The sequence below is a fragment of the Engystomops pustulosus genome, chromosome 7, assembly GCF_040894005.1.
Source record: "Engystomops pustulosus chromosome 7, aEngPut4.maternal, whole genome shotgun sequence".
NCBI classification, from domain to species: domain Eukaryota; kingdom Metazoa; phylum Chordata; class Amphibia; order Anura; family Leptodactylidae; genus Engystomops; species Engystomops pustulosus.
This window is the reverse complement of record NC_092417.1, coordinates 37776722-37803382: the sequence shown is the minus strand read 5'-3', so window position 1 is coordinate 37803382 and position 26661 is coordinate 37776722. Positions and strand designations below refer to the sequence as shown.

Sequence of the window (26661 nt, the reverse complement as noted above, 5' to 3'; positions counted from 1 at the left end):
GTAGTATTATGAATATACCATGTAATAAAAGGTAAAAGTGCCACAGTGCCACAAATACCATGAGAAATATATACCAGCACATACATCATTTCATAAAGGTTGGATCTTACCAAGAGCTGTCTAGTAGGGAGCAACCAAGGGATCACAAGTGACCCTTTCCTAATTGTGTTATCCCTAAATTCTGATGTATGTGAAAAAATGCCCAACGCGTTGGTCCACACTTCACTGACATACAGCCACTGCTAGTCAGTTTTCGACATGTGAGCCACTGCTCAAGCCGATTACCTAAGAGCTTAGGGCCTTACAATCATGAGAAATACCTGGGGAACCTTTAGGTATCATACTACCAGACTGCATCGCCCCTGATGAGTGTGGTTTTATACTCGTTGGGCATTTTTACAAATACATCACAATTTAGGGACAGCACACATAGGACAGGGTCCCCTGTGGGACTGTCCTTGTGAGGGCAGGAGCAAAAAACGCAGGGGTTAGGGAACAGTTTAGGACGACAGGGTAAGTCTGTTTTGAGAAGACTTGAACCCAATATCCCTTCCCCTTGGTTGCTCCCTACTAGAAAGCTCTTGGTAAGATCCACCCTTATTATTATGAAATGATGTATGTGCTGGTTTATAATTCTTATGGTATTTGACCCTACTGTAATCCTTTTATTTCTTTGCATGGTGTATTTATAACAATATTTTTTTAAAGAAATAAATAGTAAAAGTTAAGTTTTATTGGTTATTTTCCTTTTTAGTCTTTGTACTGGAGTGACCTAGTTTTGCTAATCCAATCTGGCACGCTTTTTCATGTGTATGCAACGAATAAGGCCCCCTGCACACAAACATTATGGGGAAATATATCAGGCCACACAATGGGGCACATTTACTTACATTCCCCCTGTAGTTCACTGAAAGCGCATTGCCTGATGATAATGTGTTGTGCCCTGATTTACTAAGATCATGCGCCCGATATCCTGCATGTGTTGCTTCCCTGCTCAGGTCCGCCGGAGTTCACCTTCTTCTTCCTGGTGCATGTAAGTGCATTATCTTGCGACACAATTTGAAAATGAAATCCCGCGCTCAGTCTGAATCAGTCAGATTGTCCGACGGCCCAACCCCCGATTTGTGTCGAATGGAAGCCAGTGCATCTGCACCACAATCCGATCTCGTGCGACACAATCACAGTGCAGACCCCTGTTAAATACCTGTCCAAAGCGTGCAATCCCTGAAAACGGGGAACAGTCCGACGAAAGTGCAATGAGCGACCCGTAGTAAGTGACCCCCAATATGCAGCCAGAATACCAGCATCGGAGTCCGGTCCAGACAGAATAACTGAATGTCCTAAATGCAAATTGCCATTGATAGACCTGTACCATTCAATATGGACATGTCCCATAGTGCAAACTTTTTGGAAGTCCTTCCAAACATTTGTCACGTCCCACTACAACATCACGATTCCCTTACAACCATTGGCCCTCATCTTTCACTCTGTAATACCCCAGGAAGAGGAGGAGATAGAGGTCATGATATCCCCGATTCTTCATATACTTATGTTGATCGCAAAAAGATGCTTATTGAACCATTGGTTAGAATCGGTACTTCCATCGATGGAGGAAATAGTAACTCAAGCAAAATTATATTTAAACATAGACAGGATGGAGGCAGAAAAGAAAGGAGAAAAACAGATCAAAAAATTTTTCCGTAAATGGCGTAAATTTGTAATAAATCATTTATCTTCTAACGAAATACAGGACCTCATGAAAAAATTAAAAAACTCAGAATGGTATTTGACAGAAGACTTGCGGGGAACTCTAGGTAAGCTTAAAGTTTAAGTAGAGACAAAAGTGACATTTAACGTAAAAGTACACAGGACATACTGACTGACATCACACAACTATAATATTCGGAAGTTACTTCCCTTAGGCCTAAGTTATTTGTAATGTTGAGTATGTAGTGTTTGTATTTTTGTTTCTTTATGTTTCCCACAACATGCGTGATAAGAGACTTAATGGTGTGTAATGCACCTTGAGGTCGCAAAAGATGGAGGAAAATACGAAAAATGGAGGGGAAGGGAAATGGGTATGTGAATGCACGGATTGCTGACAGAAAATTCGAAAACAACGTAATTAAATTGTCATTCATGTAAAATGTACTTTTCTTTTTACCTAATGTAATCTGTTATCGTGTGCATGACCTAATTTCTCAATAAAAAAGTTAAAAAAAAAAAAAAAATATGCAGCCAGATATACGTTCCAATAGGCGTCCCTATGGAGTGGAAAGGGGTGAGCAATGCTCATCCCTCCGCCTCTCTAGCTGAACGCTGGGTCATGTGCATGTAGCCTTTCTATGAATTTACAAATACAGGCAGTCCCCGGGTTACATACAAGATAGGGACTGTAGGTTTGTTCTTAAGTTGAATTTGTATGTAAGTCGAAACTGTATATTTTATGATTGTAGTTCCCGACAATTTTTTTTTTTGCCCCAGTGACAATTGGAGTTTCAAATTTTTTTGCTGTAATAGGACCAAGAATTATCAATAAAGCTTCATTACAGACAATTTTAAGCTGATTATTGCAGTCTGGGACTATTTTAAAGCATCCAGAGCGCTTCACCAGAGGTCACAGTGGGCAGAGGGGTCTGTCTGTAACTATGGGTTGTCTGTAAGTCGGGTGTCCTTAAGTAGGGGACCGCCTGTACAGTCCTGGTTTACAAAGATAATCAGTCAAACAAAGCAATTGCAAGCCTAACGATATACACACCCACTAATTATAACTTCTTTAAAATTGCTGAAAAGTTTATAAAAAAAAAAAAAAACAATTATAGGTGCCCTTAAAGTTAGGAACTTGTTTTTCACGCATCCATGGATTAGTCATCTGTAATATCTGCTGACTCAGTGCTCAGTAAATAGCTCATGTACACAACCATAGTACAGCTCTGTAAAAGCTCTGAGTTTTACAGACATTTTAATTTTGGTAAGTCCATGAGACAACATAAAATGCTATATAAATGAATGATTTTACAAGGTCCTCATTTACTAAGGGCCCGAATCGCGTTTTTCCGGCGGGTTTCCCGAATTTTTGCATCGATTTTCCCTGAATTGCCCCGGGTTTTTGGCAAACGCGATCGGATTGTGGCGCATCGGCGCCGGCATGCACGCGACGGAAATGGGGGGCGTGGCCATACAAAACCGGGGGGTGTGGCCATACAAAAACGGAAAAATCGCCGCATTTAAAAATGACACGCACTTACCTGCACCTGGCCTGGCTTGGTGAACTTCAGTGCACTCCGATGGAATTCAGCGCAGCAGCGACACCTAGTGGACATCGGGAGAACTACCTTAGTGAATCTACGGAAGACCCGAATCCTCCACACAGAACACGCCACTGGATCGCGAATGGACCAGGTAAGTAAATCTGCCCCATAATGTTTATGATTCTGCCCTAGCCAAATTACCATGGCCAAAGCAGTTTTGGAGCCCTTTTAGCACCCATGATACAACTACCCACCGGTTACATATCTGCAGTGGTAAATCCGATTACTTTGATTGAAATTAGTGCTATATTACTATATTATTCATTATATCACTGATCACTTCAGGCTATTTGTTTATAATCTAGATAATAGCACATAATATAATTGGCACCAGAGTACACATGAGCTGATGGTGTACTCTGGTGCCAAAAAGCTTGCCAACATACAAAGATTGTCATATGTAAACAAATGACATAGGTTTACAATTTATGGAGTTGCACAAGTCATGCCCATACCAAAAGTGAAGGACAATTGGGGGCAGATTGCCATGGGTCCTGGGTTGTATGAATATTATAGCCCCTACAAGTCAGGATTTCACATCCTACATATGGTACAAGAATGGAGGATGTGTCCCTTCTGCCTGTTTTAAATCTGCAATTTCAGGACCTTTAAAGGACCTTTGAAGGTCCTGAAATGGTTGTTGTGTACATGTGTATTGTAGAAGACGTAACAGGTTTCATAGGTGAAAGTCCTTCTGAGTACAAAACTTGGTGGGTGTTTTAGGCGACCATGCGCCTAAAAATGTCTATATTATAATCCACTACTGTTAACAATCAAATAAGCAAAACAGCAGTCAACAGAGACAGCTCACTTGCAGCTTGTGATGAATACCAATAGCCGTACCCACCTCTCTTGTAACAGATCCCTATGCTGTTTAAACAATAAATACTAACAAGAAGCATACGAGACCAAAAGTCGTACTCAAAGTACCATAAAGTAATTCAAAATATAAATCTTTATTAATACATATAAGAAATCAAAAATTGGACATTAAAAATACACACGTTAAAATCCACACAAACAAACAACATGGTGGTGGTCAATCCATTATCCACAGTACCAAGTATCAAGTCATGTAAACATACCAACTGAATAAATATATATAGAAAGGCGCTGTGCTGAGCACACAATTATAGTCTATCCAGGTAATACCACAAGTGTCAAGAAAAATACCTGTGCCTCAAGTGAATAAGCCCCAGACCACCACCACAGCACCCCCAACAGGAGGCCCGTGTACCCCTAGATGTCACCTACAGTCCACAACTGGAGATCATATGTCGTACTGCCAGGGAACTATAACCGGTTCTTCATAAAGATAAAAGAATGGAAATATTTCCAGTCTCCCTCCATTTCTTTTGGCAAACGTCAAACTTGAAACAACAGTGTGCCCTGAGACCCCCATCAGAAAATGGTACCTCACCCTGCCTGCAATACAGGTGTAAAACGTGTCAGCACATTCGCACAGGTGACCGTGTACCTGTACCTCAATCACAGCAGGTACATAAGATCAAGGGGACAATTTCCTTCAGGTCTTTGAATGTGGTCTACAGTGTCCAACCACAGGCCTTTATGTTGGGGAAACAGGCCAGACACTCCATCAGTGCATGAACCCGCACCGATCCAATACGAACAACAGAAGAAAAGATCTAACCAGTGGCCATACATTTTTCCATAAAGGACCACACTAAGGAAGATTAAGGTTTTAATGGTACATTTCAAAACACAGAGATAAAGGAAAGAACGGGGATATATATTAATCCAAAGGTTTAACACCTTGAAAAGTGGTCTTAATAACCAATAAGTGTTTAGTCTGTTTTTTACCATCCTGCTGGAAATGAAATGTCTATGTAAAGATCATTCTATTATATTCGTTTTTCTAATATCCTATGATGATCACTGCCGGGTGTGTATAAAATGCTGTGAATTGTATGTGTCACGCATAACATCATGTCTGATGAAGAGAACTAGTATTCTACAAAGCTCCACCATCAAATATACTCAGTTATCCTCAAAAAGGTGTCGCCTGATTTCTACACTCTTCCACATAAACAATGCTGAGATGCAATACCTGTCACAGCACATGCACATCAGTACCGCTGTTTTTTGGGTAGTTAAAAAGCAAAAGCGTTTACTGAAATATATTCAATTTAGGCACTGGAGAAACAATATAATATGTGTCTATTGATATACTGTATGTGGGAGCTAAGGAAGAACCAATGCTAAAATCCATCATAAAACTCCATGGGGCAAATTTACTAAATGCACTTTACCTGTGTAAGGTGCAGGGGGCGCCAGATTCAGGATTTCTGGCACGTTTTACAGGAATGTGGTGCCATCTGCTGTGCTCCGACAGAGTGCAACACGTTTTTTGGGTGCACCTTTAACATAGGGCTAGCAACACACTTCTGTCAGATTTTGCATGTTAAATCCGGCGCACGGCCCGACTGTGCACCTGAACGCCCCCTTATTTGTGTTGCATGGTGGCTAGTGCAGCTACTTCACAAAATGGTCACATGCGACACATTTGTAGTGCAGGTACTTCTTAAATACCTGTGCAAATAGTTTGCACCTAAAACAATGTGCAAAGTACGATGGAAAAGAAGGTCCTTAGTAAATGGGCCCCTACATGTGTGTGAGAGCCACCATTTGACAACAGGAAGGATGGGACATGTTGAATCTGTTTTCTTCTGATGGAAGATAAGGCATCACCAGAGATATCTGAATGCAGCTTACTCCCATTTCCCCATTGAAAGTTCATGCAGTCACCCAAACCATATGCATATGAAGGGGAAAGGAAAAATGATACAGTAGATTTTAACAAACCCCAATCATTTCTATTGTAGCCTGATTATTTTATCAAGAGAATGAATCCGCATTTGGTCTCCGAGTATTGATGCAAGATTTAGAAGGAATAACAAGACCCTCAACAGCAGAAATTGTCAAATTTGGTCCATTTGGGTTACTACCTCTTACCCAAGCTCAAAAAATACCCCAAGGGTGAAGGTTCTCAAGTGTCAAGAAGGCCACATTAGAGTTTGATGAGTATTTTCTGTCATAACCAAAAATATGTCCTTGGATGGAGAACAATGAAGTCAAATGTTTGAAGGAAATAGCTCTAGGAGCTAGATTAGACTTAATAATGTGTACCTTAACAAATAATATTAAGACATGATAACAGAAAACTGGACCATGTAAGAAGCCTAAGTATGATGTGACTTTTTTTTTTTTTGGGGGGGGGGGGGTGAGATTATCTATCATTATGCTTTGTTAACCTCACCTTTAAAGATGTCCCCTTGCAGCATACACCGTCCTTCATCTTCATAGTTTTTTCCTAACTACTGCGGGACTTGTTGATCTCTAAACTTCATAGAGACCTCCTCTTTTTTTCGATGACCATGGCTTTACCATAGAAATGGTATTTTTTGTTATAGTAGGGATGGACAGTGAGAATATCCACCCACACTCTCTTCATTACTGAAGCTCCATTTGCAGGGAAAGCAAGCAGAAAAGCAAAGTAAACTGTTATCTCCTGCAGATAAAAGGTAAATGATCCATATACAGGGAATACCCACTTAACGCATAGATAATGTGCTGTCTGATGATGATGCATTGTCTGTTGTCGTGAAAAATGACCTTATTTACAATAGCGATAACTATAAACGGGGATTTGCAGTACTGTGGGTGCACAGCTGGAAGTCGGAGCGCTTGGCTTTTTAGTATGCAAACAGGCCGCGTTTTAAGTCTATGACTCTATAGGACACTATCAATTAGAAGGTAAACAATTAAGGTTTATGATGTTCCTCTTTCATTATATAACAATCTGTACAGTTATAGATAGGACCACAAATGTTAAGTGAACTTTTATCTTCATTTTACAATCCATGTAGTCATAGTAAGGACACGCAATGCGACAAGCAACACATCCAAAGACCCAAGTGTGTGTCACCTAACTCTCCGTTCATTTGTGGTACGATGGACCCGTTATCATTATATGTGTCCCACCACTGGATTTTGATAAGGGACAAAATACCTTTTAGAGAACCTGTCACCAGGGACAGAAAGAAAAAAGTGGTAAAGGAGTAAAAGCATATAAATTAAAGGAAACCTACCCCTTCGGATAGGGCTTCTAAACAGCACATGCCGTGCACCAGCTCATGGTGAGCTGGTGCCGGCGCTTATCTTCGTTATGTTTTTAAACTGTTTTAAAGCGTTTTAACACTTTATTAATGTTTATATCCGAACTAGCTTCCCCGCACCATGGTCCGCGCTCGGTGCACCATGCGTGCGACCACTTCCTATTCAGGCGGACCACGGTGAGGGGAAGCTAGTTCGGATATAAACATTAATAAACTGTAAAAACGCTTTAAAACAGTTTAAAAACATAACAAAGATAAGCGCCGGCACCAGCTCACCCTGAGCTGGTGCACGGTATGTGCTGCTTAGAAGCCCTATCCGAAGTGGTAGGTTTCCTTTAAAGGAAATCTACCATCAGGAATCTACTTTTTAAAGTTCCTTATAGAGATCCCCCTTAGTGCAACATCTTCACATTTTTATGTCAATCTTTTACTCTAAATCTAAGTGAAATATTTATTCATTCTTTATGCAAATTAATTGCAGAGGTGACAGGACGGGTCATGTTTTTTGATGCATTCCAAAGGCTTCAGCCTTGCTGAGCTTACATTGTGTTTTAACAGATGCAGTGGAAACACATTGTAACCTTAGCATGTAATCAAGGGTGAAGCCTTTGGAATGTGTCAAAAATGCATCAAAAAATGCCACACATTGTGTGAATGCGCCCTCACACAGGGCGTTGCTGACAATCAGAGCTACTGCCCAGAAGCTCCGCAGCAGCAGTCGTGCGCAAATCGTAGAGGAGTGAGGAGCCGATAGAAAGGGGCAACTCGGGGCATGGAGCAGCCTTCAGCCCTGGAGCAGTCTGAAGCTACTCCACTACCCTAGTAGCCTCTGCAAGTAATTAATAACTAAGGGCCGAATAAAAGATTGAGTTAAAAACAGTGTGCAGATGCTAGGATCTCCATCGGGAACTGCTTCAGAAAGAAGATTCCCATGGAGGATTCCATTCACTAAGCAAATAATCAAGTAAAATAGCACAATGCAGCGCTGAGTATGTGCAGTGCTGTGTGCAGACATTACAGATCTCCATTTGAGCATATCCCTGCCGGGCAGTGTGCACGATTGTGCGCATTGCAGTGCAGGGACGTGTTGGGCTCCCCCGCCACGTGATCTACATCCTGGGGGCGGATCCCTTCACGTGAGCGCGACGTCATCCAAGGTCCTTCATCCCACCAGAAATCTAGAATCTTCCCTGAAACGTGATGGAACGTGGCCGCGGCAAACCCCGGAGAGGTGGAGGCGGCCGGAGACCGTACAGGGGCCGCGGCTCAGGAGGCGATAGGGAGTATTCCCACAGAGGGAACAGGTACTTTACTAGGGATCGAAGAAGATCTCCGGAGCCGGAGAAAGAGGTGAGGACCTGAGGGGGCGGGGCTTATTACTGACTGGAGGATGCGCGCGCTGCGTGTGTGAGACGGAGAAATGCGCGCCAACAGCAGCTGACAGGAACTGCACATATATATCCCTGCCATAGTGCCTGCACCTCACATACTGTATATATATCCCTGCCATAGTGCCTGCACCTCACATACTGTATATATATCACTGCCATAGTGCCTGCACCTCACATACTGTATATATATCACTGCCATAGTGCCTGCACCTCACATACTGTATATATATTACTGCCATAGTGCCTGCACCTCACATACTGTATATATATCACTGCCATAGTGCCTGCACCTCACATACTGTATATATATCACTGCCATAGTGCCTGCACCTCACATACTGTAAATATATATATCACTGCCATAGTGCCTGCACCTCAAATACTGTATATATATCACTGCCATAGTGCCTGCACCTCCTCCTCCTGTATATATATATATCACTGCCATAGTGCCTGCACCTCAAATACTGTAAATATATCACTGCCATAGTGCTAGCACCTCATATACTGTAAATATATCACTGCCATAGTGCTAGCACCTCATATACTGTATATATATCACTGCCATAGTGCCTGCACCTCATATACTGTAAATATATCACTGCCATAGTGCTAGCACCTCATATACTGTAAATATATCACTGCCATAGTGCCTGCACCTCACATACTGTAAATATATCACTGCCATAGTGCCTGCACCTTACATACTGTAAATATATCACTGCCATAGTGCCTGCACCTCACATACTGTATATATATATATCACTGCCATAGTGCCTGCACCTCATATACTGTAAATATATCACTGCCATAGTGCTAGCACCTCCTCCTCCTGTATATATATCACTGCCATAGTGCTAGCACCTCCTCCTCCTGTATATATATCACTGCCATAGTGCCTGCACCTCCTCCTCCTGTATATATATCACTGCCATAGTGCCTGCACCTCCTCCTGCTGTATATATATCACTGCCATAGTGCCAGCACCTCCTCCTCCTGTATATATATATATCACTGCCATAGTGTCAGCACATCACTACATATAATATAGATATCAATACAGACCTTAAAGAGAACCCGTCATGCAAAATAACCCCCCTAAACTAAATATATTTTCATAAACTGCCATTAGAGAGCATTGCCTCTATCCCTTCATTGTCCCTCTACATGCCTGTAAACCTAAGCAATGAGGTCCTAAAGCTGTATGCAAATGACCTGTGAAATGTCCGATGAAGCATTAGCATATTCAAGCTGTCCACTCTATTCATGAGTGGGAGGCACAGCCACACCCCCAGTGCATGACTGACAGCCTGTATAATGGTGTGAGGCTGTATAATGATGTGCTTCCTGGTGCTGGTGGCCACGCCCCCTGCAGCCTGTGTGTGTGTTTAGGAAAGGTACAGCAGCTCCAGGATGCAGCCATGTTACAGCAGAACATGTCAGATTCATGTGTAGCTGATGTCTGTGTCTCTGTATATTAGGAGGATGCAGCATGTCAGCAGATGCAGCACACACACTAGCCATGCTTTACTATACATTACACACAGACATGAGCAGGGGGAGGAGAGGGGAGGGGTAACGGATGACATCACTGCCTCTGACCATGTGACCGGCCTCATTTACATTATAAAGAATAGATGATTTTACAATGAATAATGTATGAAATAACTAGATAAAGGCTGGGATGGGATCCTTGTGAGCTGCTCCAACAGGTAGCGGTGACAGGACAAGTGACAGAGACCTGATGACAGGGGTCCTTTAAGTTTGCACACACCTTCTCATTCAGAGTTTTCTGTATTTTCATGATGATAAAAATTGTAGATTCACAATGAAGGCATCAAAACTATGAATTGACACCTGTGGAATTATAAATAACTGAAAATATGTCTTATATGCTGTGTTCCTTTTGCTTTGATTACTGCTTTGCACACTCTTGGCTTCTCTTGATGAGCTTCTTATGGCAGAGTCTGCAGACGGAAGCCTCTCCTCAATAAAAAAAAACATATTAAAGCCCACATACAGTTTGCAAAAAAACACATGAAGGGCTCCCAGACTATGAAAAATAAGATTCTCTGGTTTAACGAGACGAAGATTGAACTTTTTAGTGTTAATGCTAAGTAGCATTACTTAGAAGAAACCTAAAAATGGCTTCCACCAACATTCACCATCCAACCTGAGGGAACTGGAGAGGATCTGCAAGGAAGAGGCAAAGTTGTGAAAACTTTGTAGCATCTTCCCAAGAAGACTCTTGGCTGTACTCGCTCCAAAGCTGCTTCTACTCAATACTGAGCAAAGGAGCTGAATACTTATCACCATGCGATGTTTCACTTTTTGTTTAATAAATAAGCAAAAATATCTACCGGTGAAACTGCGAATGGCTCATTAAATCAGTTATGATTTAAGCACAGTTTTTCAGCACAAAAAATGTGCTGAAAAACGTCCCTTCGGCTTATTCACGAGTCACAAGTCACTTAAAAAATACTTAAAAAATATTAAACTTATATACATACCCTCCGGTGGCCCTGATTTGCAGCGCTGCTCCCCCAATGTCCGTGCGGGTCCTCTTCTGGCTTCCGCGCCCGTCTATTGTCTTCTGTACATCGCGGGAGAGGCTGGCTGTATACTACAGGGGGCAGGCTGGGATGGCCGTATACTACAGGGGGCAGGCTGGGATGGCCGTATACTACAGGGGGCAGGCTGGGCTGGCCGTATACTACAGGGGGCAGGCTGGGCTGGCTGTATACTACAGGGGGCAAGGCTGGGCTGGCTGTATACTACAGGGGGCAAGGCTGGGCTGGCTGTATACTACAGGGGGCAAGGCTGGGCTGGCTGTATACTACAGGGGGCAAGGCTGGGCTGGCTGTATACTACAGGGGGCAAGGCTGGGCTGGCTGTATACTACAGGGGGCAAGGCTGGGCTGGCTGTATACTACAGGGGGCAAGGCTGGGCTGGCTGTATACTACAGGGGGCAAGGCTGGGCTGGCTGTATACTACAGGGGGCAAGGCTGGGCTGGCTGTATACTACAGGGGGCAAGGCTGGGCTGGCTGTATACTACAGGGGGCAAGGCTGGGCTGGCTGTATACTACAGGGGGCAAGGCTGGGCTGGCTGTATACTACAGGGGGCATGGCTGGGCTGGCTGTATACTACAGGGGGCATGGCTGGGCTGGCTGTATACTACAGGGGGCAAGGCTGGGCTGGCTGTATACTACAGGGGGCAAGGCTGGGCTGGCTGTATACTACAGGGGGCAAGGCTGGGCTGGCTGTATACTACAGGGGGCAAGGCTGGGCTGGCTGTATACTACAGGGGGCAAGGCTGGGCTGGCTGTATACTACAGGGGGCAAGGCTGGGCTGGCTGTATACTACAGGGGGCAAGGCTGGGCTGGCTGTATACTACAGGGGGCAAGGCTGGGCTGGCTGTATACTACAGGGGGCAAGGCTGGGCTGGCTGTATACTACAGGGGGCAAGGCTGGGCTGGCTGTATACTACAGGGGGCAAGGCTGGGCTGGCTGTATACTACAGGGGGCAAGGCTGGGCTGGCTGTATACTACAGGGGGCAAGGCTGGGCTGGCTGTATACTACAGGGGGCAGGCTGGGCTGGCTGTATACTGCTGGGGGCAGGCTGTATACTATAGGGGGCTGGATATATACTGGGGGGGGGGTCTGTGACCAATCCATTTCCCACCCTCGGCTTATACTCTAGTCAATAGGTTTTCCCAGTTTTTGGTGGTAAAATTAGGGGTCTCGGCTTATACTCAGGTCGGCTTATACTCGAGTATATACGGTACAAAATGGGGTGCAGAGTGTAGTGACTGCAATGAAACAAAAAGTGAAAAAAGTAAAGTGGTCTATAAACGGACCTCTGGATGTTGGTAATTTCCTCTACTTTAACCCTAGGCTACAATGATCAGCTGTAACCATTATCAAAGGTGTCTTCAATTAAGGTTTTTTTTGATAATCCTGGTTCTTGTGACAACCCAAAATGTATAAAATGCAATCGTCCCAGAGACCAAAAAAAATGAAGCTGGGGTTACAATTATAAAGTATACAGTTTCGACTTACATACAAATTCAATTTAAGAACAAACCTACACAGAACCTATCAGTGCCAGTACAGGATCTCATGTGTATACACTGGAGATTAAAATTCGAGAACACACAATTTCCTAAATGTCAAGGTCATTGTGTAGTCCTATATCCTAACATGAGTGAAATAGTAGTATTTTAAGCTAATTTCATAAATTATATATATTCTAAAGAGCAGAATAAAAATATTAAGAAGATAATTGTAAAAGAACACTGATCAAAATTGGGGAAGTATTTCTTATTTCTCTTATTGTGTGAATCTGGCACCTGGTGCTAATTTCCTTAATTATCTGCATACCCTATATAACTGGAAGCCTATGGGTGCGTCCACACGTGCAGTTTTTGATGTCCAAACCAGGAGGGAAGGGAAAAAAATAGGAGGAGGAGCATCTCTCAATGATATGTTCTCAGCCATTATGATATGCGCCTGCTTTTGGCTTTAAAAACTACATCTCAAAAACTGAACATGTGGTCGCAGCATCAGGGTGCTGTCACAAGGTGCGTTCTTGGACAGTTTTTGGACCGTTCAGTGCATTTAAAAACAGTCCAAGAAAACATATGTATTGATAAAAGCATGCTTTTTTGTATGTTTACCATGGCTGGTTTAAATCCATTTCACATCTGCTTACACCTCCACAAATGAAGAAAAACAGATTCAAACCAGCCAAACGTTTGGTTAACATACAGAAACGCATGCATTTAAAAACGGTCCAAGAATGCTCTGTGTGACAGCAGCAGTTTGCACTGACTTTGCTAAAATGGTGTGCAGTTCTAAGGTGACTAAATTCCTCCAGCTGCAGGTTGTTCAGATGAAGGCCAAAGAGGTGACCCTATAAGCCATAGCAAGAGAAGTTGGTAGTTCCAAGTCTGTGATTTCTAGAATATTCCGTCTCTACAACCCAAACTCATTCAAGTCCCCCAAGAAGGTTGCCCTCAAAGCGCTTGTAAGAGAGGACAGGATAATGCGGAGAATCTCCATGGGTAATCCTATCAACACTGCAGCTGAAATTCCTAGCTAGTTCAGCAGCGAACAGGATAGTTTAATCACACAGTGTCTTGATTTGGACTGAAAGCCCACTTTGCGGTGACCAAATGTTTCATTAGCAGAAAGTATCTAAAGGTTAGATTCACCGGTGCTGAGGAGCATGTTGTGTGGATAGTGGAGAAGTGGTCCCCAGTTTCATTTATTTGGATCTGATTGGAAACTTTGGGGCACATTTACTAAGATTAGTGCAAACTGCACTACTTTTGGCTTGCTTGTGTATAATGAAGGTTGCGCCAGATTCAAGATGGCTGGAGCCCATTCTTCATGAATCTGGCGCTCCCTGACAATGTGCACCACTTTTTTGTGGTCTATCTTTAACATGGGATGTGCAACACACTTCTCTCAGACTTGCATGTTAAAATCGGCACGGTCCGACTGAGCACTGGAATACCCCCTAATTTATGTTGCATGGTGCCTAGTGCAGCTGTGCCACAAAACGATTGCATGCTACACATTTGTGGTGCAGACACTTTTTAAATACCTGTACAAGTAGTTTATACTAGAAAGAACGTGCAAAGTCCGACACAAAACTGGCACAGGCGGTGGGGGAAGTGTCATAGTTTGGGAAGTGTTTTCTGCAGCAGGAGTGGACCTCTCATGCAGTTACATGGCAATGAATGCAGTATCCGACCTTCTTCAACAACACATGTGGGGATATTTACTACGGTGTTTATGCCTTTTTTGGGGTGCTCCCACCACCTGTTTTCCTTTTCCATCTAATGCATTAGATTTATTATATGTCTTTTTAATTTTTTTTGATGCTAGAAAGTAGACCAAAAGAAAATTAGTTTGGCCTGCTCAGCAAATTCTCAGCCTGCTGCACCACAAAATTAAATATGTACCTCATTACCAACAGCTATTCGGAAACCAAACTGGTGGAGGTAACAACACTTGATATACACTCACCGGCCACTTTATTAGGTACACCTGTCCAACTGCTCGTTAACACTTAATTTCTAATCAGCCAATCACATGGCGGCAACTCAGTGCATTTAGGCATGTAGACATGGTCAAGACAATCTCCTGCAGTTCAAACCGAGCATCAGTATCGGGAAGAAAGGTAATTTGAGTGCCTTTGAACGTGGCATGGTTGTTGGTGCCAGAAGGGCTGGTCTGAGTATTTCAGAAACTGCTGATCTACTGGGATTTTCACGCACAACCATCTCTGGGGTTTACAGAGAATGGTCCAAAAAAGAAAAAACATCCAGTGAGCGGCAGTTGTGTGGGCGGAAATGCCTTGTTGATGCCAGAGGTCAGAGGAGAATGGGCAGACTGGTTCGAGCTGATAGAAAGGCAACAGTGACTCAAATCGCCACCCGTTACAACCAAGGTAGGCAGAAGAGCATCTCTGAACGCACAGTACATCGAACTTTGAGGCAGATGGGCTACAGCAGCAGAAGACCACACCGGGTGCCACTCCTTTCAGCTAAGAACAGGAAACTGAGGCTACAATTTCCACAAGCTCATCGAAATTGGACAGTAGAAGATTGGAAAAACGTTGCCTGGTCTGATGAGTCTCGATTTCTGCTGCGACATTCGGATGGTAGGGTCAGAATTTGGCGTCAACAACATGAAAGCATGGATCCATCCTGCCTTGTAGCAACGGTTCAGGCTGGTGGTGGTGGTGTCATGGTGTGGGGAATATTTTCTTGGCACTCTTTGGGCCCCTTGGTGCCAATTGAGCATCGTTGCAATGCCACAGCCTACCTGAGTATTGTTGCTGACCATGTCCATCCCTTTATGACCACAATGTACCCTGTAACATCTGATGGCTACTTTCAGCAGGATAATGCGCCATGTCATAAAGCTGGAATCATCTCAGACTGGTTTCTTGAACATGACAATGAGGTCACTGTACTCAAATGGCCTCCACAGTCACCAGATCTCAATCCAATAGAGCATCTTTGGGATGTGGTGGAACGGGAGATCCGCATCATGGATGTGCAGCCGACAAATCTGCGGCAACTGTGTGATGCCATCATGTCAATATGGACCAAAATCTCTGAGGAATGCTTCCAGCACCTTGTTGAATCTATGCCACGAAGAATTGAGGCAGTTCTGAAGGCAAAAGGGGGTCCAACCCGTTACTAGCATGGTGTACCTAATAAAGTGGCCGGTGAGTGTAAATGTTCCTCATTCTTTCTTCCTTGCGTTCATCGCTCAATCAGCCAGTAATTTTCATGCAGGACAATGCCCCCTGTCACACAGCAAAACGGGTAAGGCTGTTTTTCTGAAACCGAAAACATTGAAACAATGAATTGGTCAGCCCAATCCTGATCTGAGCCCAATAGAAAACCTCTAGAACAGGGATCGGGAACCTTTTTGGCTGAGAGAGCCACGAACACCACATATTTTAAAATGTAATTCTGTGAGAGCCATACAATATGCAGATGCCATCCAGTAGATAGGTAGCCCCAGCACATGCCCCAAAACAGACAGGTAGCCCCAGCACATGCCCCCCCCCCCCCCCCCCAGTATATTGGTAACCACGGCACATGACCCCCCCAGTAGATAGTAAGCATCATCACATGCCTGCTAGTAAATAGGTAGCCACAGCAAATGTCTCTCCGCAGTAAATAGGCAGGCGCAGAACAAGCCCAAGATAGATAGGTAGTCATAGCACATGCTCCCTGTAGATAGGTAGCCGCCTTACATACCCCTAGGCACCAGTAGATCGTTAGTGCCAGCACATAAATGCCCCAAGTAGATATGTAGCACCATCACATGCCCCCAGTAGATAGATAGTTGCTTAGGCAATGGCGCCTGGGTCATAGAGTGGATGCCGCTCTACTTTATGACAGGCACTATCACCTAATCAACGGTGTGGCAATAGTGCCTGGGTCACACAAAGGAAGCAGGCAGTGGTAACATCCCTGATCAGCGTTGTGTGTGTCAAATGCACACAGTCGTTATTTATCAATAATTTGTCTCCCGAGCCAGATGAAGCCATCAGAAGAGCCACATCTGGCTCCCGAGCCATGGGTTCCCTACCCCTGCTCTAGAAGATTCTTGGTGATAAAGTTATGGCCAAGTAACCCACAACAGTCACAGAACTGTGGAAGACACTGGAAAAAGAGTGGAGCAAAATCCCAGCAGGGCCATGTGAGAGAGACTAGTGATGTCCTGTAGTTTCTGCTGTAGTGATTCACAGCAAAGACCTTTGCACTCCCTGACTGGTGACTGCTGTAACCTTCAGAAAATGTAATTATAATCTATCTCTGTCCTACAGTCATTGCTGTTCTCTAACAATGATCATCACCGTTTTTGCAAAATACGCTTTCATGGTGAAATGGCTGCACAGAGCTTGCCATATCGGTCCCTGCCCCCCATGGGGCTCGCAAACTAATCAACCTACCAGTATGTTTTGGAGTGTGGGAGGAAAGCGGAGGACCCGGAGGAAACCCACGCAAACACGGAGAGAACATACAAACTCTTTGCAGATGTTGACCCTAGGAATGGAACCCTGGTCCCCAGCGCTGCAAGGCTATAGTAATAACCACAAAGCCACCACGTTGTGGATTAAATATAACAATGCCATTGTGCCAGTCCATCACTTCCACATATAGTACGTTGCCAGTTCATTATATCCTCTTACAGTATCTCACAAAAGTGAGTTACCCCCCGACCCCACATTTCTGTAGATATTTAATTATATTTTTGCATGGGACAACAATGAAGATATGACACATTGATGCTTTGTAAAGTAGTCAGTTCAGTTTCTATAAGGCTATATACGTCCCCCATACACTCCTATGGGCGCACGGCACCCTACGGGAGCGGTACGGTGCAGCACACGTGCGGCACCGTACCGTTCCGTACCCGGGAAAAAGATAGGACCTGTCCTATCTTTTCCCGTAATACGGGGCCGTGCGCCATAGGTTGCTATGGAGAGGGGCGGGGTTGAGCTGCGCTGACCTCCTCCTCCTCTCCCCGTACACTGTCGTTGCCCGCTACGGTACGGTACGGGCGGGCAACGGCAGTGTGAATATAGCTTTACAGTGCTGTTCCCTCAAAATAACTCAACTCACAACTATTAATGTCTAAACCACTGGCAACAAAAGTAAGTACACCATCAACTTCTCAGACTACAGATGTAGAATCCTCTTTAACCCCTTAAAGAGAACCCGTCATGCAAAATAACCCCCCTAATCAAAATATATTTTCATAAACTGCCATTAGAGAGCATTGCCTCTATCCCTTCATTGTCCCTCTACATGCCTGTAAACCTAAGCAATGAGGTCCTAAAGCTGTATGCAAATAACCTGTGAAATGTCCAATGAAGCATTAGCATATTCAAGCTGTCCACTATATTCATGAGTGGGAGGCACAGCCACACCCCAGTGCATGACTGACAGCATGTATAATGATGTGAGGCTGTATAATGATGTGCTTCCTGGTGCTGGTGGCCACGCCCCCTGCAGTCTGTGTGTGCATGTGTGTGTATAGGAGAGATACAGCAGCTCCAGGCAGCCATGTTACAGCAGAACATGTGTAGCTGATGTCTGTGTCTCTCACCTGTATATTAGGAGGATGCAGCATGTCAGCAGATGCAGCACACACACTAGCCATGCTTTACTATACATTACACACAGACATGAGCAGGGGGAGGAGAGGGGAGGGGTAACAGGGGTGACATCACTGCCTCTGACCATGTGACCAGCCTCATTTACATGATAAAAAATAGATGATTTTACAATGAATAATGTATGAAATAACTAGATAAAGGCTGGGATGGGATCCTTGTGAGCTGCTCCAACAGGTAGTAGTGACAGGACTAGTGACACAGACCTGATGACAGGTGTCCTTTAAGGACGGAGGGTTTTTCGGCTCATTTCTCGCTCTCCAAATTCAAAAATCCATAACTTTTTCATTTTTACGTGTACAGACCTGTGTGAGGGCTTATTTTGTGCGTAACAAATTTTACTTTCCCGTAATGTTATTTATTTTAACATGCCGTGTACTGCGAAGCTGAAAAAAAATTCCAAATGTGGAAAAATTGAAAAAAAACCGCACGTGCGTCACGTTCTTGTGGGCTCAGTTTTTACGACTTTCACTCTTCGCTCCAAATAACACGCCTACTTTATTCTTTGGTTCGGTGCGATCGCAGTGATACCAAATTTTATATAGGTTTTATTGTGTTTTAATACATTTTCAAAAATTAAACGAATGTGTACAAAAAAGAAAAAAAAAATATTGCCATCTTCTGACGCTAATAACTTTTTCATACTTTGGCGCACGGAGATGTGTGAGGAGTCATTTTTTGCGAAATGAGGCGACGTTTTCATTGCTACCATTTTGAGGTCTGTGCGACATTTTGATAATTTTTTATGTAATTTTTTATGTTATGTAAAAAGGTGTAAAAGTCGCATTTCGGACATTTGGGCGCCATTTCCCGCTTCGGAGGTCACCGCCGCCCGTAACCGTTTTTATATTTTGATAGATCGGGCATTTTGGGACGCGGCGATACCTAATATGTTTGTGATTTTTACTGTTTATTATGTTTTATATCCGTTCTAGGGAAAGGGGGGTGATTTGAATTTTTAATATTTTAGTAATTTTTTTTATTTTTTAAACTTTTTTTTTCACTATTTTTTAGACCATCTAGGGTACATTAACCCTAGATGGTCAGATCGCTGCTACCATATACTGCAATACTTCTGTATTGCAATATATGGCATTTTTGCAGCACATTCGTTACAATGAGCCACTGGCTCATTGTAACGAATCTGCAGATGCCAGATAGCCTCGTGTCAAAAGAAGACATGAGGCTACCATGCGTTGAAGGGTTAATAGTTATTAGCGGTGGGGGTTTTATGCAATATGCAAAAACCCCCACCTTTGTATGAAGAGGACTCAGCCCGTGAGCCCTCTTCATACATCCCTTATACCTCTGCGCCGTAGAGCTACGGCGCAGAGCGTTAAGGGGTTAAAGGGAACCTCTCAGCCCATTTGCACATATACAGCCAGTGACCGGTTCCTATAGATCTCTAATAACTGACACCCTTCAGTAAACTAAAAATTGTTTCGCTTACATCCACATAAATCACATTTTATCTTATATTACCTAGCATCAGAGGGGTGTGTCCTGCTTTATGCCACCTTACTGAACGCAGTTAATGTCATGTGACCAGAGTGACATAATCTCAGGTCCTTTAGACTCTTAACCATGGCAAACTGTACCCCATGGACTTCTACTTCTCTCTATCCTCCATGGAGGCTGTAGTGATTTCATGTAAATCCATACATGGTGTACAGTTTGCTATTCTTAAAAGTCTGAAGGACCTGCGATGATGTCACTGGTCACATGTCATGAATGTAACACAAGGCACCGTGTAAAAAAATTGACACAATATTTCCCATCTGTACATAGAGCTTTATATGTCTGTAGATCAGTTGCCATGGTAGCCTCGGGTCTTTGTTTGACCCGAGGCTATCTGGCATCTGCAGATTCGTTACAATGAGCCAGTGGCTCATTGTAATGAATGAGCTGCAAAAATGCCATATATTGCAATACAGAAGTATTGCAGTATATGGTAGGAGCGATCTGACCATCTAGGGTTAATGTACCCTAGGTGGTCTAAGAAATAGTGGAAAAAAAATTAAAAAAAAAAGTTTAAAAAATAAAAAAAAAATTATAAAATATAAAAAATTCAAATCACCCCCCTTTCGCTAGAACTGATATAAAACATAATAAACAGTAAAAATCACAGACATATTAGGTATCGCCGCGTCCCAAAATGCCCGATCTATCAAAATATAAAAAGGGTTACGGCCGGCGGTGACCTCCGAGACGGGAAATGGCGCCCAAATGTCCGAAATGCGACTTTTACACCTTTTTACATCACATAAAAAATGGAATAAAAAATGATCAAAATGTCGCACAGACCTCAAAATGGTAGCAATGAAAACGTCTGCTCATTTCGCAAAAAATGACCCCTCACACATCTCCGTGCGCCAAAGTATGAAAAAGTTATTAGCTTCAGAAGATGGCAAAATTTTTTTTTTCTTTTTTGTACACATTCGTTTAATTTTTGAAAATGTATTAAAACACAATAAAACCTGTATAAATTTGGTATCACTGCGATCGCACCAAACCAAAGAATAAAGCTGAGGTGTTATTTGGAGTGTACAGTCAAAGTCGTAAAAACCAAGCCCACAAGAACGCGACACACATGCGGTTTGTTTTCAATTTTTCCACATTTGGAATTTTTTTTCAGCTTCGCAGTACACGGCATGTTAAAATAAATAACATTACGGGAAAGTAAAATTTGTTACGCACAAAATAAGCCCTCACACACCTCTGTACACGTAAAAATAAAAAAGTTATGGATTTTTGAAGGTGGAGAGCGAGAAATGAGCGAAAAAACCCTGCGTCCTTAAGGGGTTAACTTCTCCATGATGAAGCTGCTGGATGTTAGAGACGTTGTTCTCCTCCACCTTTCATGTGACCTCACAGATGCCAGTCCAGCACCTTTAGGCCTGCTACACAAGAACGTGTGCACAGCTTTGTGTGTAACAGGTCTCATCCGAAATTTCTTTAGCAAGACATTGTTTGTCTTGGAGGTTTGTTTCAGGTTATCCTGTAGGAATATTTTTCCACTGTCAAAAGGTAGGAGATTATGTTCTGAGATTATGTCACGGAGCACGTAGGGATTCAATGACCTGAAGCTCCCCACAACGGCAGCTCCATGACACTCCCAGCTCCATGACACTCCCAGCTCCATGGCACTCCCAGCTCCATGGCACTCCCAGCACCATGGCACTCCCAGCACCATGGCACTCCCAGCTCCATGACACTCCCAGCTCCATGGCACTCCCAGCTCCATGGCACTCCCAGCACCATGGCACTCCCAGCACCATGGCACTCCCAGCACCATGGCACTCCCAGCACCATGACACTCCCAGCACCATGACACTCCCAGCACCATGGCACTCCCAGCACCATGGCACTCCCAGCACCATGGCACTCCCAGCTCCATGACACTCCCAGCTCCATGACACTCCCAGCACCATGACACTCCCGGCTCCATGACACTCCCGGCTCCATGACACTCCCGGCTCCATGACACTCCCGGCTCCATGACACTCCCGGCTCCATGACACTCTCGGCTCCATGGCACTCTCGGCTCCATGACACTCTCGGCTCCATGGCACTCTCGGCTCCATGGCACTCTCGGCTCCATGGCACTCTCGGCTCCATGACACTCCCGGCTCCATGACACTCCCGGCTCCATGACACTCTCGGCTCCATGACACTCTCGGCTCCATGACACTCTCGGCTCCATGACACTCTCGGCTCCATGACACTCTCGGCTCCATGACACTCCCAGCTCCATGCTTGATTGAAGGCGAGATACGTTTTGTACTTCCTACACTATCTGAACCTAAATTATTTTGGTTTCATTAGGCCTGAAAACGCATGTTTTTAAACGGTCCAAAAACGCGACGTTTGGTATGAGAGCAAAAACTCCAAATTTAACCCCTTATGGACGCAGGTTTTTTTTTTCGCTCTCCACCTTCAAATATCCATAACTTTTTCATTTTTACATGTACAGAGCTGTGTGAGGATTATTTTGTGCGTAACAAATTTTACTTTCCCGCAATGTTATTTATTATAACATGCAGTTGTCCTGGGAAGCAGGAAAAAAATTCCAAATGTGGAAAAGTTGAAAAAAAAAACCTGCATGTGCGTCACGATCTTGTGAGCTCAGTTTTTACGACTTTTTACGACTTTTACTTTATTCTTTGGTTCAGTACGAACGCGGTGATACCAAATTTATATAGGTTTTATTGTGTTTTAATAAATTTTTAAAAATAAAACGAATGTGTACAAAAAAGGAAAAATAATTTTTTTGCCATCTTCTGACGCTAATAACTTTTTCATACTTTGGTGTACGGAGCCGACGTTTTCATTGCTACCATTTTGAGGTCTGTGCAACATTTTCAACACTTTTCTTGTAATTTTATGTTATGTAAAAAGGTGTAAAAGTCGCGTTTCGGACATTTGGGCGCCATTTCCCGTCTCGGAGGTCACCGCCGGCCATAACCGTTTTTATATTTTGATAGATCGGGCATTCTGGGACGCGGCAATACCTAATGTGTTTGTGATTGTTATGTGATTATTGTGATTATTATGTTTTATATCAGTTCTATGGAAAGGGTGGGTGATTTGAATTTTTAATATTTTATTAATTATTTTTTAAAAAAATTTTAAACTTTTTTTTTTTTTTTTTTTTTTTTTTACAATTTCTTAGACCCTCTAGGGTTCATTAACCCTAGATGGTCAGATTGTTCCTACCATATACTGCAGTACAACTGTATTGCAGGATATGGAGTTTTTGCATGTGAATCTCCTGAAACCATGCAGCCTCGGGTCAAACGAAGACCCTAGGCTTTCATGGTAAACAATTGCCGCCCCCGATGGCGTTCGGGGGAGCGACGATCGGACGAAACATGGCGGCGTTTTAAGATGAGTTTAACACCCGCAAGCAGCAAAGCCCATCTCTGTATGAAGAGGGCTCAGCCTGTGAGCCCTCTTCATACAGCTTCATAGCTCTGCGGCGGATATATCTGTCGCAGAGCGTGAAGGGGTTAACACACCCGCTCTTCATTCACCTTGTGCCTGCCCTATGTCATGTGACTTTTTGCTATTGAGCTTAGCCTACCCCTCTGCGATCTGGCTTTACAGGTTGTTACACTGTCCCGCAGAGCCCTCTTCATACATACTGGGAATTTGCGGCATTATGCAGCAAACATTTCGTGGTAACACCCGTGGTTGGTGCTTGTGGGTGTTTAGCTATTTAAAAGCCGTCAGCGCCATTTTGGACTAGAGAATCCGAGGTAAGAACAGGAAGAGTTTGACAATGGTGTTCTTCGTTCTTACCATATAGTTATTCATTTTTTGCAGTCTTGTATTATACCTGAACACCCCCACAATTAAGAGGGGAGTCTGTGATAATAATTCCTTTCATTTAGTGTATAATTTAAGGTTTTTATGACCATTCATGGCATCATTTGTAGTGTGTCTTTTTAGCCACTAGATGTCACTGTTGGTCAGCAGTTACTTTGGCTTTATTGAGTAATTGTCATTTGGACTGATTTTAAGGATGGGCCATAGGAATAAAATGTATGTATATATACGAATATAGCAATCAGATTTTTTATTAGATTCCTAGCTTAGCTGACTAGTCTAACTATCCAGAAACTACATTTTATTAGTTGATCAAACAAATCTCAATCTATTCTGGCCTGCACATAGAACAGAATTTACAGTGTGTTCCTCCTGCTCTATAACATGCTGCCTGCAGATAGGACACTATATACAACTTACTCAGCTCCTCCTGCTCTATAACATGCTGCCTGCAGATAGGACACTATATACAACTTGCTCAGCTCCTCCTGCTCTATAACATGCTGCCTGAAGATAGAAATAGTATGGTTAAAGTAGTGAGGATTAGTGGTTAAAGATTAGAAGTTTTCTTGTAAAGTTGTGAAACTCAATTAAATATAAACACATTTAACCTGACAAAACAGCACAATGCCTGATTTGGTAAAAACTACAACTCGCCCAACATAAAAAAAAAAAAAATTTGGCTTAAAAAAAGAAAAAGTTCTTCAATGTAAGGCCACATTCACACGACAGTGTGCCCACTGCACCGTAGAACGGCGGGCACACTTTGGCGCCGGGGAGAGGAGGAGGGGATGAGCACTACTCGCCCCCTCCCCACTCCATAGCGATGTATAGCTCACAGTGCCATATTACGGGGAAAGAAAATACATGTCCTATCTTTTCACAGGGTATGGAACAGTACAGTGCCACACTTGCGCCAATTGCTGTCTATTGCAGACTTATATACGGCGGCCGTATATGCATCCCCCATATGGCTATGTGAACATAGCATAAATGTGTTATCTAGTACTACCTGTAGAATAAAGCTTTTGCGGAAAAAGTCATACCTGCCGGTAGGCCAAAGGTCTGTTTCCTCCAGTTCCCTATCTTCAACTCCAGCTCCACAGTAGTGGAGGAGCTTCACTACTGAGCATGTACATAAAGTGCAGCAGCCACATTCATCACAGCAAAAAACACCTGAAAGAGGGGTGTTACAGCATGCAATCATGTTGAGCCATGAGTAGCGGCCTGCACTCTGATGTCAATCAGAGTCTTATGAGCGTTTCCATAACTGACAGCAGCGTTCATTGCTGCAGAAGGCCAGGTAGTGGCGAGTACAGCTGAGATATCGTCACCTCTTCCTTGTCCTCTCCTGCTACTCTGCTCTGACTCCTTACACTAGTTGTATGAGCCAGGGTAAGGACACAGAGCAGGAGTGGTAAGTACCCAGAGCAGGAGTGGTAAGTACATGTCATCTGTACTGTAGTGCCCTCGTGGTCCTCTAACTTTCCTTGCGCAGTTCTGCTCCGGGTCCTAATGCTGACAAACACAATGAGCACGTGGTGGGAGGAGAGAAGAGGAGCCAGGGAAGTAGTGGATTTATTTTTAGTCTGCTCTGGGGGTCTCTAGTATTAGAAGATTTATGGTCTAAGGGGTCTACAGTATTACTTGTCCGCTCTGCTGGTCTCAAGTATTATCTACTCTGCGGGTTTTTCCATTATCATTGTCTGTTATGTGGTCTCTAGTACTATTATTATCTGCTCTGGGGTCTCCACTATTATTTTCTTCTCTGGGGTCTCCACTGTTATTATCACCTCTGGGGATCTTTCCATTATTATTGTTGTCTGATATGTGGTCTCCAGTACTATTATTATCTGCTCTGGGGTCTCCACTATTATTATATACACTGGGGATCTTTCCATTATTATCGTTGTCTGATATGTGGTCTCAAATACCATTATTATCTGCCCTGAGGTCTCCACTATTATTATCTATTCTGGGGATCTTTCCATTATTATCATTGTCTGATATGTGGTCTTCAGTAGTATTATTATCTGCTCTGGGGTCTCCACTATTATTATAAACACTGGGGATCTTTCCAATATTATCATTGTCTGATATGTGGTCTCTAGTACTATTATTATCTGCTCTGGGGTCTCCACTATTATTTTCTTCTCTGGGGTCTCCACTATTATTATCACCTCTGGGGATCTTTCCATTATTATTGTTGTCTGATATGTGGTCTTCAGTACTATTATTATCTGCTCTGAGGTCTCCACTATTATTATATAAACTGGGGATCTTTCCATTATTATCATTATCTGCTCTGTGGTCTCCACTATTATTTTCTGCTCTGAATGCAGTATATGCAGGTGTCTGGAGTGGTAATTATTGCTGTACTGTTGCATTTATAATATCTGGGTTGGCATTTTGTGCTGTACTGTGGTTGTTGGTACATCTAGGGTGCCCCTTAAAGTTGAGCAGTATGATTAGGCTGCCCTGGACCAATAAATGGTGTTCACCCCTGACCTACATACTTGGATAAGGAATAGAACAGATGTTTTGACGGAAATTTCATAATTTTTATGTTCGTGGAGTCAGAGTCGGTCTATTTTATCACAGTTCTGACTCCACCAAATTGGTCACCAACTCCGACTCCCTGTCTACCCATCTGCATATTATCCCAGGGACCAGCAAAGTAATAGCATACATGACATCTGGGTCAGTTCCTCCATTTTATCCAGCCTTCCTAAATATATCCTCACATCACATACACATATTTGTCTTTATTCTTCTATTTCT

The 26661-nt window shown here is 43.4% G+C and overlaps 2 protein-coding genes across 3 annotated transcripts in view; one reads left to right on the top strand and one right to left on the bottom strand.

The window, feature by feature from the left end:
* The window catches only part of CHRM5 (cholinergic receptor muscarinic 5), a 135226-nt gene that overhangs the window by 4930 nt on the left and 103635 nt on the right, over positions 1–26661 (bottom strand). The window lies entirely within an intron of this gene.
* Positions 8558–26661, top strand: part of AVEN (apoptosis and caspase activation inhibitor) — a 307172-nt gene continuing 289068 nt past the window's right edge. The window contains exon 1 of one of the 2 annotated variants that reach the window (XM_072115474.1): positions 8558–8797. In XM_072115474.1, coding sequence (XP_071971575.1) covers positions 8648–8797 — 150 coding nt within the window. In that variant the 5' untranslated portion in view covers positions 8558–8647. The remainder of the gene's footprint in view (positions 8798–26661) is intronic. The other variant, XM_072115476.1, reaches the window with a different exon arrangement.